General features: G+C 39.6%; 1 protein-coding gene across 11 annotated transcripts in view; it reads right to left on the reverse strand.

The window, feature by feature from the left end:
* Window positions 1-14903, reverse strand: part of DENND2B (DENN domain containing 2B) — a 278920-nt gene that overhangs the window by 121855 nt on the left and 142162 nt on the right. The window contains exon 1 of one of the 11 annotated variants that reach the window (XM_077113936.1): window positions 556-1495. The exons of 9 other annotated variants lie outside the window; for them this stretch is intronic. Coding sequence is in view for 1 of the 2 variants with exons in the window: in XM_077113930.1 (XP_076970045.1) it covers window positions 544-545 (2 nt within the window). In the remaining variant the exon portion in view is untranslated. Of the gene's footprint in view, window positions 1-543; window positions 1496-14903 lie in introns of those variants that run through there. One more of the 11 variants, XM_077113930.1, reaches the window with a different exon arrangement.

Here is a 14903-nt window from a genome sequence, read left to right on the forward strand (position 1 = left end):
TTTGAAAATGGAATTCATTACAGTTCTTATGTTATTTATAACAGTAAAATCCTGAGTCGGGAAAAGTTAAAACACCTGAGTACCAGAGTTAGCTCTGCCACCTCAAGCCCTCAGTTTTAGCACCTCTAAACTGAGGCTTTTGGGTCTGGCTTAGGGTTCCCAACCAGTAAGCCAGGAATGGGCTACAGTTGCATAACCACAGAGTCCTTCGAACCTTGGGACAGAACTGGGGTTATAGGACCCCCCAGATTGGTTGCTTCAGGCTATCAGTAGCCACCTCCTTTCATACCAGGGTGCTTTTCGAAGATTATCAGATTTTCTTCTGGGTGTGCCAGGAAACAATGAAGGCACTAGACCAGATAACCTTTAATATTCCTTCCCACAAAGAAACATAATGCTAAGATTGAACAGAACTAATGGGAGCAGCTAAAGAAAAACGAGAGCCTAGAGTGAAAAACCTGAGTCATCAAAGGAGAAATGAAGACCCAACGCAAGCATTGAAAAGGATTCAATAAATGAGAAAGACAAGAGAGGGCAGCTTACATTTATTCTCACCTGAAGCCACAGATCTGGAAGTAGAGGGCAAGGGGAAGTGCCTGGAGCCATGGTGTTCCCAGAGAAATATCCCAAAGTCACCTGCTTGGGCAGCAGACAAGTAGAAAACCTGACCTCTGTGGGAAGAGGCACTGAGGCCTGGGTAAATGAAAGCCAAGCAAAATCCTCTTTCCCCAGGTGTTCCCAGCCTATCATTTGCTAAATGTGGACTTTGTCCTTGAAATTCAATTCCTAGGGTAGAGAGATAATCTCCAGGCTTGTCTTTTGTGTACTTAGCTAATCAACAGAACCTGCCTGCCTGCAGTCCCTGAAACAGCCCTGCCAGCAAAGAGGCTGGGCTGAAGAGCAGGGGGGAAAGCTTTTCCTGGCACAATGGTCACCTACCCTAATAAATAAAGTGCTCGGAATGGGCATTTTACAAAAATCAGTCAAACAACAAGACCAGAGCTATTTGAAGGGGAGTATACACCTGGAAGCCTCATCTGGTTATGGTGATAAGAGTCATCCCAACTAAGGGCATGGAGCTTTAGAACATCAGGTTTTGTACCTATTATAGGACCAACCACATGAGAAATTTGAAAATTCTAAACTACAGACTTGTGAACATGAAATTCCAGGTTAATGAAAGAAGGCAAACCAGTTAATATCTGACCCTCACACTCATACTTGCATCTCTGCTGCCCAGCCTCTAAAGCAGTGGTTCTCTAAGTGGGGTCTCCCACCACCAACATCTTGAACTTCTGAGAAATGCAAATTCTCAGGATCCACTTTGGACCTACCAGATGAGTTCGGTGCACTCTCAAATCTGAAAACCACTACTCTAAAACTCCAGCAAACTCTGCAATCTAGAGTTCAGTAGCCCAAGACTTCCCTTACTTTCTGCTTTAAATGAATTAAAATATATATTTTTACTAACAAAACAATATAAAAACATACAAACATTCTTAACATACAAACATTCTATATATGGTATACAATCAATGGCTCATAATATCAGCACATAGTTGTATATTCATCACCATGATCATTTTTTTGAAGATGTGCATCACTCCAGAAAAAAAAGTAAAAGAAAAAACTCATACATACCATATTCCTCACACCTTCCTCTCATGTACCACTAGTATTTCCAGCTACTCAATTTATTTTAACCTTTGTTCCTCTTATTATTTGTTTATTTTTTACTCACCTGTCCATACCCTTGTTAAAAGGAGCATCAGATACAAGGCTCTCACAATCACCCAGTCACACTGTAAACGTTTTATCTTTATACAATTGTCTTTAAGAAACAAGGATACTGCAACACAGCTCTACAGTTCAGATACTTCCCTCCAGCCCCTCCAATATGCCATAAACTAAAAGGGGATATCTATATAATGCATACGAATAATCCCCAGGATAACCTCTCGACTCTGCTTGAAACTATTTCGTCTCATTTCACTCTTCCCCCTTTTGATCAAGAAGGGTTTCTCAATCCCTTGATGCTGGGTTCCCATCTTATCCTGGGATTTCTGTCCCACATTGCCAAGGAGGTTTACATCCCTGGGAGTCATGTCCCACGTAGAGGGGGAGTTCACTTGCCATACTGGCTTAGAGCAAGAGGTCACATCTGAGCAACAAAACAGGTTCTCTGGGGGTGACTCTTAGTCCCAGTTTTAAGTAGGCTTAACCTGTTCTTTGTAGGAATAAGTTTCAGAAGGGCAAACCCCAAGATCGAGGGCTCAGCCTATTTGGTTGTCCCCACTGCTTAGCAGAATATCAGAAATTCTCTAAATGGGAGAAGTTGCATATTTCCCCCTTTCTCCCCATTCCCCCAAGGGGACTTTGCAAATACTTCATTATTCACTGTTCAAATCTCTCTGGGATTTATCGTGGCATCACACTAACCTGGACAAACCAACAAAATCTCATGCCCTAGTCAAGATTCTATGTACCTATGGTGTTAACTAAACTGACAATACAAGTTAAATTAGGAAATATTAATTTTGCACCAAATAAACATCTGCCCCTTTAGTCTCACACAGAAGTTGAAGTTGTAAAACATGGATGGTATCATCCTTTACCCAGTTTTCTGATATACCTTAGTTCTATCTAGTTCAGCCTTATTCCTGTCTCCAACTCAATGTCTGATGACTTTTTCAAGTTTTCAAATAGTTCCTGTATGGGGTAGTGCTGACTTTCAGAGCTTCAGAGCTCTAACTCTTTTTTTTTTTTTACATGGGCGGGCACTGGGAAACGAACCAGGGTCCTCTGGCATGGCAGGCAAGCGTTCTTGCCACTGAGCCACTGTGGCCCACCCCAGAGCTCTAACTCTTGAGTCTCAGGTGTCACATAAATACCTGAAGTTTCTGGGAATGACCATGTTATACACAAACAGCTCAGTATCTCAGAATTTAGAACTAACAGTTACACTTCCTGAATATATGTGACTGCTATAAGAGTTCACAATCTAGGACCCTTTACAATAAGCCCCAACCTGATAACCCATGCTCTCGACTTAATTTCACCAAATTTTTATATTATAGTTAGTGCATATGGTTGAGGCATGATAATATTTATCTTTTTGTTTCTGACATTTCATTCAACATACAGCTCTTGAGGTTCAATCATCTATTTGCATGCCTCACAACTTCATTCCTTCTTGTGGCCACTCAGTAGTCCACTGTATGTATATAGCATAGTTTCCCCTTCCATTCCTCAGTCATTGTACCCTTAAGCCACTTCCATTCATTGTAGATCAAGAACACTGCTGCCAGAAACACCAAATATGCACGCATGTCCCTACACTCAGTTCCTCCAGATATACACTGAGCAACAGGGTTTCAGAGTCATACGGCAACTGTACCCCTAGTCTCTTGTGGAACCACCACACTGCCCTCCAAGGGGCTAGACTAAATGAATTTTGAGGGACTAGAATATTACCTCTCTACTTCCACTGAATAAGGTTACAAGGTTACTCCCACCCCAATTCTATGTTCAAAGTTATCTCATAAATTTCCTTTCTAGACTTCAAATCCAGTTGTACCTTTCCTGCTTATAGAATAACAGCAATTTCCCAATTCCTGGAGGGTTCGAGTAATTGACCTCAACCAAAGTTTTCAGTCTCATCCTCTAACCCATCTGTGTATTCTGATTCATGGTAGGTGACAATTTAATGTCATCTCAGTGAATCAGTGTTAAATATAATCTGAAAAACACTCTCTAAAGGAATCTTTCTCAATCATGTATCATTTCCTTCTGAAGCAGGGTAGTACAGAAACAGACTGGAATGGAGATAATAGGAAAGCAAAATTCAATTACTTAAAGAAATTCTTCCTTGTGTCAGGAATCTACGCTAAATCTGAAATATAATCTTATCCTTCTCAGCTGTTAATAAATCATACACCTAAACTGCCTGACCAGACTGACCGCAGATTTCATGAACACTAAGGAATAAGAGTTTATAAACACCCCATATTCACTTCAGAATACTGGCCTTTGATTTGTAGACTTTGGAAAGAAACAATCCTTCAGAAAAAGAACAGTCTATTGATAGAAACGAGTTAGTATTCAGTTTTCAATCAGTGAAAGTTGTAACCTGATAAATTTCTCTCCCCAAACATCTCCAACAAATTTGGAAGTATATATGAGGAAATTAGAGTTTGTTTAACAACTAGTTTTCTGAACAAATTACTTAACTTTTTCAAAACCAAATCCATCTCATCATAAAATATGAAGAATTATAATCAGTCTAACTACCTGTAGAATATTAATGGGAAAAATCATTCTTCCTACCCAGATAAAGAAGGGTGATTCAGGTTATCTGTTTCCAGATCTCAAATCTCCCCAATTTTCTTATATGGACTGGCATTCTCTGTATTTAACCAAATACTCCTTTCAGATAAGGCTAAAAAAACTTGTCCAAGTCCACGAACATCCAAAATCTAGCTTACAATGGAGAGAAAGGACGTGACAATAAATAACACATAAGAATGAGAGAAAAAATGCTCATTAAATATTTTATGTAATAAGAGGAGCTGCTTTTGGTATATGAATCAAAGAGGGGGTATAGAAAGAGCACATGCTTTAGGAATCCTACAGACTTAGATTCAGACTTTACGCAAGTTAGCTGCTCAGTTCCTCATCTGTAGGCATTAGAATAGCAACAAACTCTCTCAGTTAATTGTGAGGATTTACTAAAATGATGCAAAAGAATGCTGGGTCAGAGGAAGCACTTCACTAATGATATGCTATAAACCTAAAATTTGCATAAATTTTTCCCCCTTTTTAAAAAAATTTTTATTAATAAAACCAATCAATATACAATATGAACATTCTTTTTCTCATCACACAGTTGTATAGTCATCATCATGATCATTTCTTAGAACATTTGCATCAATTCAGAAAAAGCAATAAAAAGACAACAGAAAAAAAATCATACATACCATACCCCTTACCCCTTCCTTTCATTGATCACTAGCATTTCAATCTACTAAATTTATCTTAACATTTGTTTCTCCTATTATTTATTTATTTTTAATCCATATGTTTTACTCATCTGTCCATAAGGTAGATAAAAGAAGCACCAGAACAAGGTTTTCACAATCACACGGTCACACTGCAAAAGCTATATCATTATACAATCATCTTCAAGAAACATGGCTACTGGAACACAGCTCTACATTTTTAGGCAGTTCCCTCCCAGCCTCTCTGTTCTGCCTTAACTAAAAAGGTAATATCTATTTAATGCGTAAGAATAACCTCCAGGATAACCTCTCCACTCTGTTTGGAATCTCACAGCCACTGACACTTTATTTTGTCTCATTTCTCTCTTCCCCCTTTCGGTTGAGAAGGTTTTCTCAATCCCTTGATGCTGAGTCCCAGCTCATTCTAGGATTTCTGTCCCATGTTGCCAGGAAGGTCCACACCCCAGGGAGTCATGTCCCACATAGAGACAGGGAGGGCAGTGAGTTTGCTTGTCGTGTTGGCTGAGAGAGAAAGGCCACATCTGAGCAACAAAAGAGGTTCTCTTGGGGGTGACTCTTCAACCGAATTTTAAGTAAGCTTAGCTTATCCTTTGCAGGGTTAAGTTTCATATGAACAAATCCCAAGATTGGGGGCTTAGCCTATTGCTTTGGTTGTCCCCACTGCTTGTGAGAATATCAAGAATTCTCCACTTAGGGAAGTTGAATTTTCTCCCTTTCTCACCATTCCCCCGATGGGACTTCGAAATTTTTAACAGATATTACTTGACCCCAAAAGTTATGCAGAATTGAATTATACCCATCCAACTTTCTTTTTTTAAAAACATTTTTTATTGTTAAATATAACATACATACAAAGAAAAGGCGGGGGGGGAAGCAATGATTTTCAAAGTACATGTCAACAAGTAGTTACAGAACAGATTTTAGAGTTTGTTATGGATTACCACTCCAATATTTCAGATTTTTCCTTCTGGCTGCTCCAAAACATTGGAGGCTAGAAGATATTTGCTTTTCTTTTTTGTAAAAATAACATATATACAAAAAGGCAATAAATTTCAAAGCACAGTGCAACAATTACTTGTAGACAGATTTCAGAGTTTGGTATGGGTTACAATTTTAGGTTTCTACTTCTAGCTACCTGAAGATACTGAAGACTAAAAGAAATATCAATATAATGATGTGGCAATCATACTCATTTGTTAAACCCTACCTTTTCTGTATAACTCCACCATCACCTTTGATCTTTCTCTCACTCTTTATGGGTATTTGGGCTATTTCCATTCTAACTTTTTCATGCTGGAAAGGGTTTGTCAATAATATGGGATAGATGGATGCAACTAGAGAGACTGGCTCCTCTACATTTCAGGACTTATCAGGTCCAGGGACCCATCTGGAGGTTGTAAATTTCTGGAAAGTTACCCTAGTGCATGGAATCTTTGCAGAATCTTATATAATGCCCTAGGTGTTCTTTAGGATTGGCAGGAATGATTTTGTTGGGGTTTGGCAAATTATGGTAGGGAACAATATCTAACAGAAACTTGCATAATAGCAACCTCTCAGCCACTGATACCTTATTTTACACTTCTTCTCCCCCTTTTGTTCAGGACGGTATTGTTGACCCCATGGTGCCAGGGCCAGACTCATCCCTGGGAGTCATCTCCCATGCTGCCAGGGAGACTTTCACCCCTCCATCCAATTTTCCTTAGCTAAGCAGCCATGTGCCCATCCCCAATCCAGATTCTTTTTACTTGCCTATATTATTTTTCTTGATTCTTTCCAGACAAGCAAATCCAATGTTCCTCTTAGCCAACTATTCTTCTCAAATTTCCACACCTTATCCCAAGTTGTACCATAAACCTGATACATACCCTTCCTGCTGATTTGTCAAACTCCTTTCTATGGCCAAAGAGTCTACCTAAACAAGCCTCTATCAACATATTTATTTGCCCTTGCTCCCTAGATTCTAACAACGATGCCTTCCTTTATGTTCTTTCAACAAACCAACCTCTTTCCTATTACAGGGGCTTTGCCTTTGCAGTTTCCTCTCCCAAGAATGCGCACACCCTAAATCTGCACAATCATGTCTTCTGTCCTTCAGCTCTTAGCTCAAATGGTATATTCCTGGAGACGTCTTCTCTAACCTCTTTTTTGAAATTAGCTCTCAGGTCCCTGTTGCCCTCTCTTCTTTACATCAGCATTATATCCTTCATAGCACATACCACTGTATCTCATTTATTGATTGTTTACTTATTTATTGGTTGCTCCCCATCTCTATACCTTAAGCTTTATGACAATAAAAATTTTGCAGTCTTGTTATCTTTACATCCCCAGCATACAGAACATCACCTAGAACAGAACGGATACTCTATAAATATTTACTGAATGGACAAATACATTCAAACATTTTTCTGAAACAAGACAGATGGAGTTAGATACCCCCCTTATTATCACTAACTAGTGATAGTGGAAGATGAGATCCCAAAGAAAGACTGTAAATTAAGAAGAAGCTGAGGATAAACCCTTGGGAAACACCAACAAATAAAGTCATCCCAACTTCCCCACTGGCAAAATATCAACTGCTATCAGGGGCTCAGGAAGACATCACAGGTGTTGCAGTCTCTATGTTTTCTGCTTTAGTTTCTATAGCTTCTTCCAGCAAAGTCATGTAGACTTTTTTCAGGTGAAGAGAAGTCTGGATGGTAATTCTTTAGAAATCCAAGAGAGATTTTTAACCAATCTGTATTTACAAACAGTTGTAAAAAGTTTAGAGATGGGGGAAGGAGATGGCAGAAAAAGCTTTTCTATTTTCATTTAATAAGACGTAAAAAAAAAAAAAAAAAAAAAAAAACAGCTTCCTGTTTTCTTTTTAACTTGATCCAGGACACTTTCCTTTGGGTGCTTACTCAAGATGAGCTGAATTAACCAAACCCATACCCCTTCTTACCAGCAGTATCCTCACAGCTGGCTCTCCCAGCCTGTGCAGCAGTGATAACTCAAAATTAGAGGAATGGAGACCCAGTGAGGGCAATCCTGGCCATTCCATTTCAAAACAAACCATGTATCTGGTAACTATTCCATTTATGTCTGAACCCAATGGGGTGGGTGAATCAAGGGGTTAGAGGGAAGAGGCAATAAAAATAAGGAACTTCAGTGCCTTCTTTCCTTCCTAGACTCCCAAGCCTCAATTCTCTGTACACAGCACAAGAGCTGAGTTAGTCAAACCATGGACTACAAACCAACATTATGCCACTGCCAAGCTCATCTAAGCTGTCACCAGGTATTTTCCTCTCAGACACACATACCATACTTCTTTACAGTTGCCAAGAGATTTACAGTTTCTTTTCCCTATTTACATTCCATTTTGCCAAGTGACAAAGTATATATACACATGGCTCCTCTTGTCCTTAGTACTTTGCAAATGACTACATAGGCTGTTTCTACACCCTGTGGTCTTCATCTTTTAATTAATTACTCTATCAGAATACAAGGTAGGTCAATATATTACTAATAAACTAAATAGGGAGGATGCCAGAATAATTTTATGCCAAGACAACTTATCTCCAGTCAGGAGTATCTGACATAATTTTAGTAGTTATAAGTACCACCAAGGCTGAGCTTTTTTTGATTACACAGGTAGCTGCTGTAGAATCTGCACTACAAGACAGTACGAGCCTACAGAAGTAAAACTACAGAAGAAATAAAATGTTTGACTGTAACCTGCAGAGTTTGGACTTCTAAAGCAAAAGAGATCCTAAATTATAAACAGTCTTTGTTAGTTTGCTAGCAGCTGGAATGCAATATACTAGAACTGGAACAGCTTTTACAAAAGGGGAATTTAATAAGTTATAAGTTTACAGTTCTAAACCTGTGGAAATGTCCAAACTAAAGCATCCAGGAAAAGATACTTTGATTCAAGTAAGGCCAATGTATCTGCAACACCTCTGTCAGCTGGGAAGGCACACTGGTCCCTTGCTCCTGGGCTCCACTGCTTCAGCCTCTGTTCCTGTGGGGGTTCCTCACTTTTCTTTTCCAGGGATGGCTTTCATCTCTTGACTTCCCTTGGCTCTCTCCAGGTTCTGGCATGCTTAATCTTTCATGGCAACGTCTGCTGGGCTCAAAGCATCTCCAAACATCCAGGTCTCTTTTTTCCATGTATCTGCATCTAGTCGGCTCTGCTGTGAAATTTCTGTTGGTTCTGATGCTTCTGTTGTTTCTCTAGGCTTTGTAGTTTCTTTAGATTCTCCAAAATATTTTAAATGATTCCAGTAATCCAATCAAGATCCACATGGAACAGGTGGAGTCACATCTTCATCTAATCAAATGTTAATACCCACATTTGGGTGCATCACATTTCCAAGGAGATAATCTAATCAAAAGATTACAACCCACCATGAGATTTTGTTGGTTTGTCCAGGTTAGTGTGATGCCCCAATAAATTCCAGGCAGTGAATAAAGAAGTATTTGCAAAGACCTTTTGGGAGAAGGGGGAGAAAGGAAGAAATACTCAACCTCTCCATTTGGAAAATTTCTGATATTCTTGAAAGCAATGGAGGCAGCCAAATCAATTGAGGGCTGAGCCCTCAATCTAGGCGTTCACTCCTCTGAAACTTATTTCTGCAAAGAATAAGCTAAGCCAACTTAAAATTAGGCCTAAGAGTCATCCCCAGAGAACCTCTTTTGTTGCTCAGATGTGGTCTGTCTCTCTAAACCAACTTGGCAGGTGAACTCACTGCCCTCCTTTCTACAAGGGACCTGACTTCGAGGGGTATAAATCTCCCAGGCAATGTGGGACAGAAATCCCGGGATGACCAAGCATTAAGGGACTGAGAAAGCCTCCTTGACCAAAAGGAGGAAGAGGAAATAAAACAAAATAAAGTTTCAGTGGCTGAGAGATTTCAAACAGAGTCAAGAGGTTATCCTGGAGGTTATTCTTATTCTTATGCATTGTATAGATTTACATTTTTAGTTTATGGTGTACTGGAGTGGGTGTAGGGAAGTATCTGAACTGTTGAGCTGTGTTCCAGTAGCCTTGATTCTTGAAGGTGATTTTATAAAGATAAAACGCTTACAATGTGACTATGTAATTGTGAAAACCTTGTGTCTGATGCTCCTTTTATCTAGGGTATGGACAGATGAGTAAAAAAAATTGGATATAAATAAATAAAGGGGGTCAAAGACTAAAATAAATTGGGTGGACTGAAATACTGGTGGTCAATGAGAGGGAAGAGTAAGGTGTATGATTTTTTTTCTTTTTTTTCTGGAGTGATGCAAATGCTCTAAAAAATTATCATGGTGATGAATACACAACTAGGTGATGATACTGTGAGCCATTAACAATATCACATATGGAATTTATGTCTGTGAAGATTTCTCAATAAAAATATTTAAAAAAAAAAATCCAACCTACGATATTGAATCAGGATTAAAAGAAACAGTTGCTTCCATAAGATTGGATCAGGACTAAAACATGGCTTTTCTGGGATACATAATAGATTCAAACTGGCACAGTCTCCTTCAAAGGGAAAATTTATGAAGCACCTAGGAACTTCCCACTCTGCTCTAGTCCTGCCTAACTTCAGTAGGCCCATAAACTGGCACTGTTGATATGGCCCTTCCAGGCAGTATTTCAACAAAAGATAACAACAAAGCTGAGAGCTTTGGGAGCACTCAAAAGAGATTTGAGGGACTTAAAACACACTGTTAAGTTTGGCAGCAAAAGCTTCTGCTTCTTGAAGTTGGAAAAGGAAATTACTTTATAATTATACTTGAAGATAAGATGCACGGAGCTACCCATTCTCTTTACAGACAGACTAGAATCTCTTCATTCCAATTCACCACTCCTCTTAGAATGGGCTGAGTGACCACTGCTGGAGAAAGATTAACCTGGGGCTGGGGGATCAAGATGTCTTTCCAAGAGATGAAGTGCCAAGAGTTTATCTGGATGCAGGTTAACTACCTTAGCCACAATCGCATCCTAGAAATATTCACCACACTTGATCACCTAGATCTCTCTGTCTCCAAGTTTCTACTCTCCCTCAGTCTCTCCTCCAGCCCTCTCACTTCCCATCAGGCTCTTTTACACAGGATACTGCTATGTCCCAACCCTAGAACCATACAACATACATTATTCATCAGAAAGGGCCTCTTAAGCCTGCACACAATTGCTGCTCCTTTGGTTCAGCCTGATTTCCCTTCTGGGGAAGTATTTCTTTACAAAATCAAGATAAAAGAACTATGATCTACATACCGATTGGAGGACACTTATTACTGCTCTGTTGATACAAGATATCTGCTCAAGATGCAGAGGAAGGGGCATCACCTCACATTTCTCAGCAGAACAAACACGACAGACTAGCCACTCAGAAACAAACACTGCTTGGTTGACAGGGGAATAGTAATTGTAACAATAGTTGTTAATGTTTTATTCAGCATTTAGTAGGTATACGGCACTGTTCTAGGTACTTTACATTCAAGTCTCCCTAAAATCCTATGAGGTAGTACTGCTACTGATTCGATTTTACAGAAAAAGAACTGGGGCATAGAGAGGCTAAATAAATTGTTCAAGGTTACAGAGCTAGTAAGTGGCAGAGAAGAGCCAGAATTTGAACCCCACTAGTCTGAACTCAGAGTCCAGGCTCTAAATATTACTTTTTTGTTAGCTGGCTCTTCCTCTAAAACACAGATATTTGCCTTTAGGCACCAACTGGCTCACTCCAAACTCTAAAGGAAATAGGATTAGTTAGAAAATACTGCCATTTTCCCCATGCAGAGAGAGGAACAGGGATGGCATTCACAGAGCTAGTCTAAATCTATGGAACAGAACAAATAAGTACCCCAAACATTTGTTGACCAAAATCTTCCCGGGGCACCAAGTAAAGCCCACCTTCTCTCCTCCTGACTTGTAGACTTACTAGCTTACTACAGACAATGGTTTCTTTGCAAGTTGTTGCAACCGAGACCTATGTCTCTGAGAACAATTTTCCAGTCTCCAAATTGTGGGAACAAAGCCTAAATGCTTCCTAGAATCCAGCTGATTGGGTTAAAAAAAAAGTCAATGAAATGATTTTTAAGCATATGACATATATGTTGGCCATTTTAGGAAATAAAAAGTATAATATTATACTTAGTTACACAGAACTTCAAGGAACCTCATCAGAAAAATAAGGCATACACATTTAAAGTGTCAAGTCAGAATGCTGATGACAATTCTCACCCTATGCCTCTCACTTTCTGGAAAGGTCTCCTCTGCCTATGGAAGGCAATCATCCTTCAGGAAGATAAAGTTATGTCTGTGAAGCTAGGTTGAGAAGAACCACCTCACAGACTCTCCTGGGGTTTCGACAGAAAGATGAACAAAATGCAAAGTATAAAGTACTCTAAAAGAAGACTACGGTTTGACTTTTCTAGTGTAGTAACCCCAACCTGATTAAGAGATACCAGCCCTGCTCTCTTCACAGTACTGCTCAAAGTGGATAACAATAATGGAAAACATGAAGCATTGACTTTTAACACTGGGCTAAAAGCTTTACATGTATCATTTCTTTTAATCCTCACAGTAACTCTAACAAGATAAATACTATTATTATCCCTGTTTTACTAATGAGCAAACTGAGGCCCAAATAACTTGCTCAAAGTCACACTAGTAGGTAGCATTACTAGTAAGTAAGCAGTAATGTCATAATCCACACCTAGGCTGGTCAGAACCCTGAGTCCAACCCTTAACCAATGTACTACACTGCATGTCAGATATTCATATTAAGTGCAAAAGGTTCTATAAGAGTTGCTCAAAGACCATGCACTCATTGTGCAATTAATTGTCACTGATAGTTGAACCAATATAAAATTCAGAGTTGTCAGAACTCCATAAGGAAGCCTATGTTCCAAGACATATGTAACCATACCAAAATTTAGTACCTCTAACATAGCTCAAGAGTTCTAAAAACCAGTTGAATTTCTCACTTTCTTTCCAATTTTCCTATCTCCCCCTCTTATCCCATCCTTTTACACTCTCAGAGAAGCTTTGACACAAGCCTAGAACCCTCACCCTCTTCATATTTCCAGTCTTTTAATTGGCTCTCTTCCATCATTCAATGTTTTAAATAGAGTCTAAGAGTTGGATTCCCCTACTCTTTCCCAGCCTAAGAGCATATGATGGTCACTAACCCCAAACTCTAATAGGTCTATATTCATTCTCTCTTAATTATGCAGACAGAGGTGAAAATGGCAGGGGGCAGGGGGATGGACAGGGACAGAAATAACTACAAAAACAATATATAATACTATATAGGGGTAAGTCTCATGCCTGATACTCTTTCAGATTTTCCTCAGCTCTGGGCCCAAGACACTCTGTATTCACTAAATTAGTGAACAGACCAAGAAAGCATATGGGCTCCAGAGATGCCTCTGAGTCTAAGAACAAATGAACAGGGGGAAAACTCCAATACCAGTCACCTCCACCCTATCCTTCCCTCCCAGTGCAGGCTTACAACTTCACAACACCATATCCTTGGGACTAACTTTCTGCAATTTAACTACCTGCTAAATTGCAAAGGCCATCAAGGTCAGTGCAGGTACCTCTTCCTACCTATCACCCACCTGTGGCTCCTAAGAACTACCTTCTCCCCAGTCCCCTTGCCAAGGTATTCTCTCCTGTTTCCTTCTAGGAGCCTGCCTCCTGTTTCAGACCTTGCCCTCACAGTCCTCATTTTTCCTAGTTTCAGCCAGTGTGTTGCCTCCTCTTCCTCTATCTCCAGCTCACATATGAAACCTCTTCAGTAAGCTTAGGCTACCCATAGGCATGCCTAAGAGTTACTTCTGGAGGACGTCTTTTGTTGCTCAGATGTAGCCTCAGTCTCTCTAAGCACAACTCTGTAAGTGAAATCATTGCTCTCCCCGCTACGTGGGACATGACATGCAGGGGTGAAAGTCTCCCTGGTAATATGGGAGATGACTTCCAGGGATGAATCCAGACTTGGCACCATGGGATCAACAATTCCATCCTGACCAAAGGGGGGAAAAGAAGTGAAATTAATAAAGCATCAATGGCAGAGAAAGTTCAAATAGAGTCAAGAGGCTACTCTGGGGGTTGCTCTTACACAAGCTTCAGTTAGACCTTGCTACCTATTATCACCTGCCATCCCCCAACCAGGACCATTCCAGCCAATCCGAAAGAACACCTAGGGCAATATATAAGATTCTACAAGGGTTCCAGGCACTATAGTAACTTTCCAGAAACCTACAACCTCCAGATGGGTCCCCTGTCCAGACAATCCCTAGCCCAGCCTCTCCAGAACATCAGATAGTTTCATCTCCCTACCCCATATTAGTGACAGACCCTTTCAATATGAAAAATTTAGAAATGCCATAGCCCAAAAACCCCTAAAGAGAGGTATGTAAAAATCAAAGGTGACAGTGGAATTATATAATGAAGATAGGATTTAACAAATGAAAATGCTTAATCATTAAATTGATATCTCTTTTAGTCTCCAGCATTTTAGAGCAACTAAAGTAAAAACCTAAAATTGTGAAATTATAACCCATGTCAAACTCTGAAATATGTTCTACAACTAATCATGCGCTGTGCTTTGAAATTTTTTTTGTGTGTGTGTGTGCTTTGAGATTTATAGCTTTTTTGTAAATGTTATTTTCCACTAAAAAAGTAGGGAAAAAAAGATTAAAGTACAAACAAATATTTTTCATGAAAAAAAACCTCTTCAGTGACAAAAGACACACATGCAAACTGCCTGGATCTTTGAGAAACTGTACGTGTGTGAGTGGGGATGGAGGGGTGTTTTATGACAAACACTTAGGTACAAATCTGCTTTGGTTAAGAAGGCTGCATACCCTAATTCACCCTTTTATAGGGACAGTATAGTCTAACACTCAAGC

This window comes from Tamandua tetradactyla, chromosome 8, assembly GCF_023851605.1.
Source record: "Tamandua tetradactyla isolate mTamTet1 chromosome 8, mTamTet1.pri, whole genome shotgun sequence".
Taxonomy (NCBI): Eukaryota; Metazoa; Chordata; class Mammalia; order Pilosa; family Myrmecophagidae; genus Tamandua; species Tamandua tetradactyla.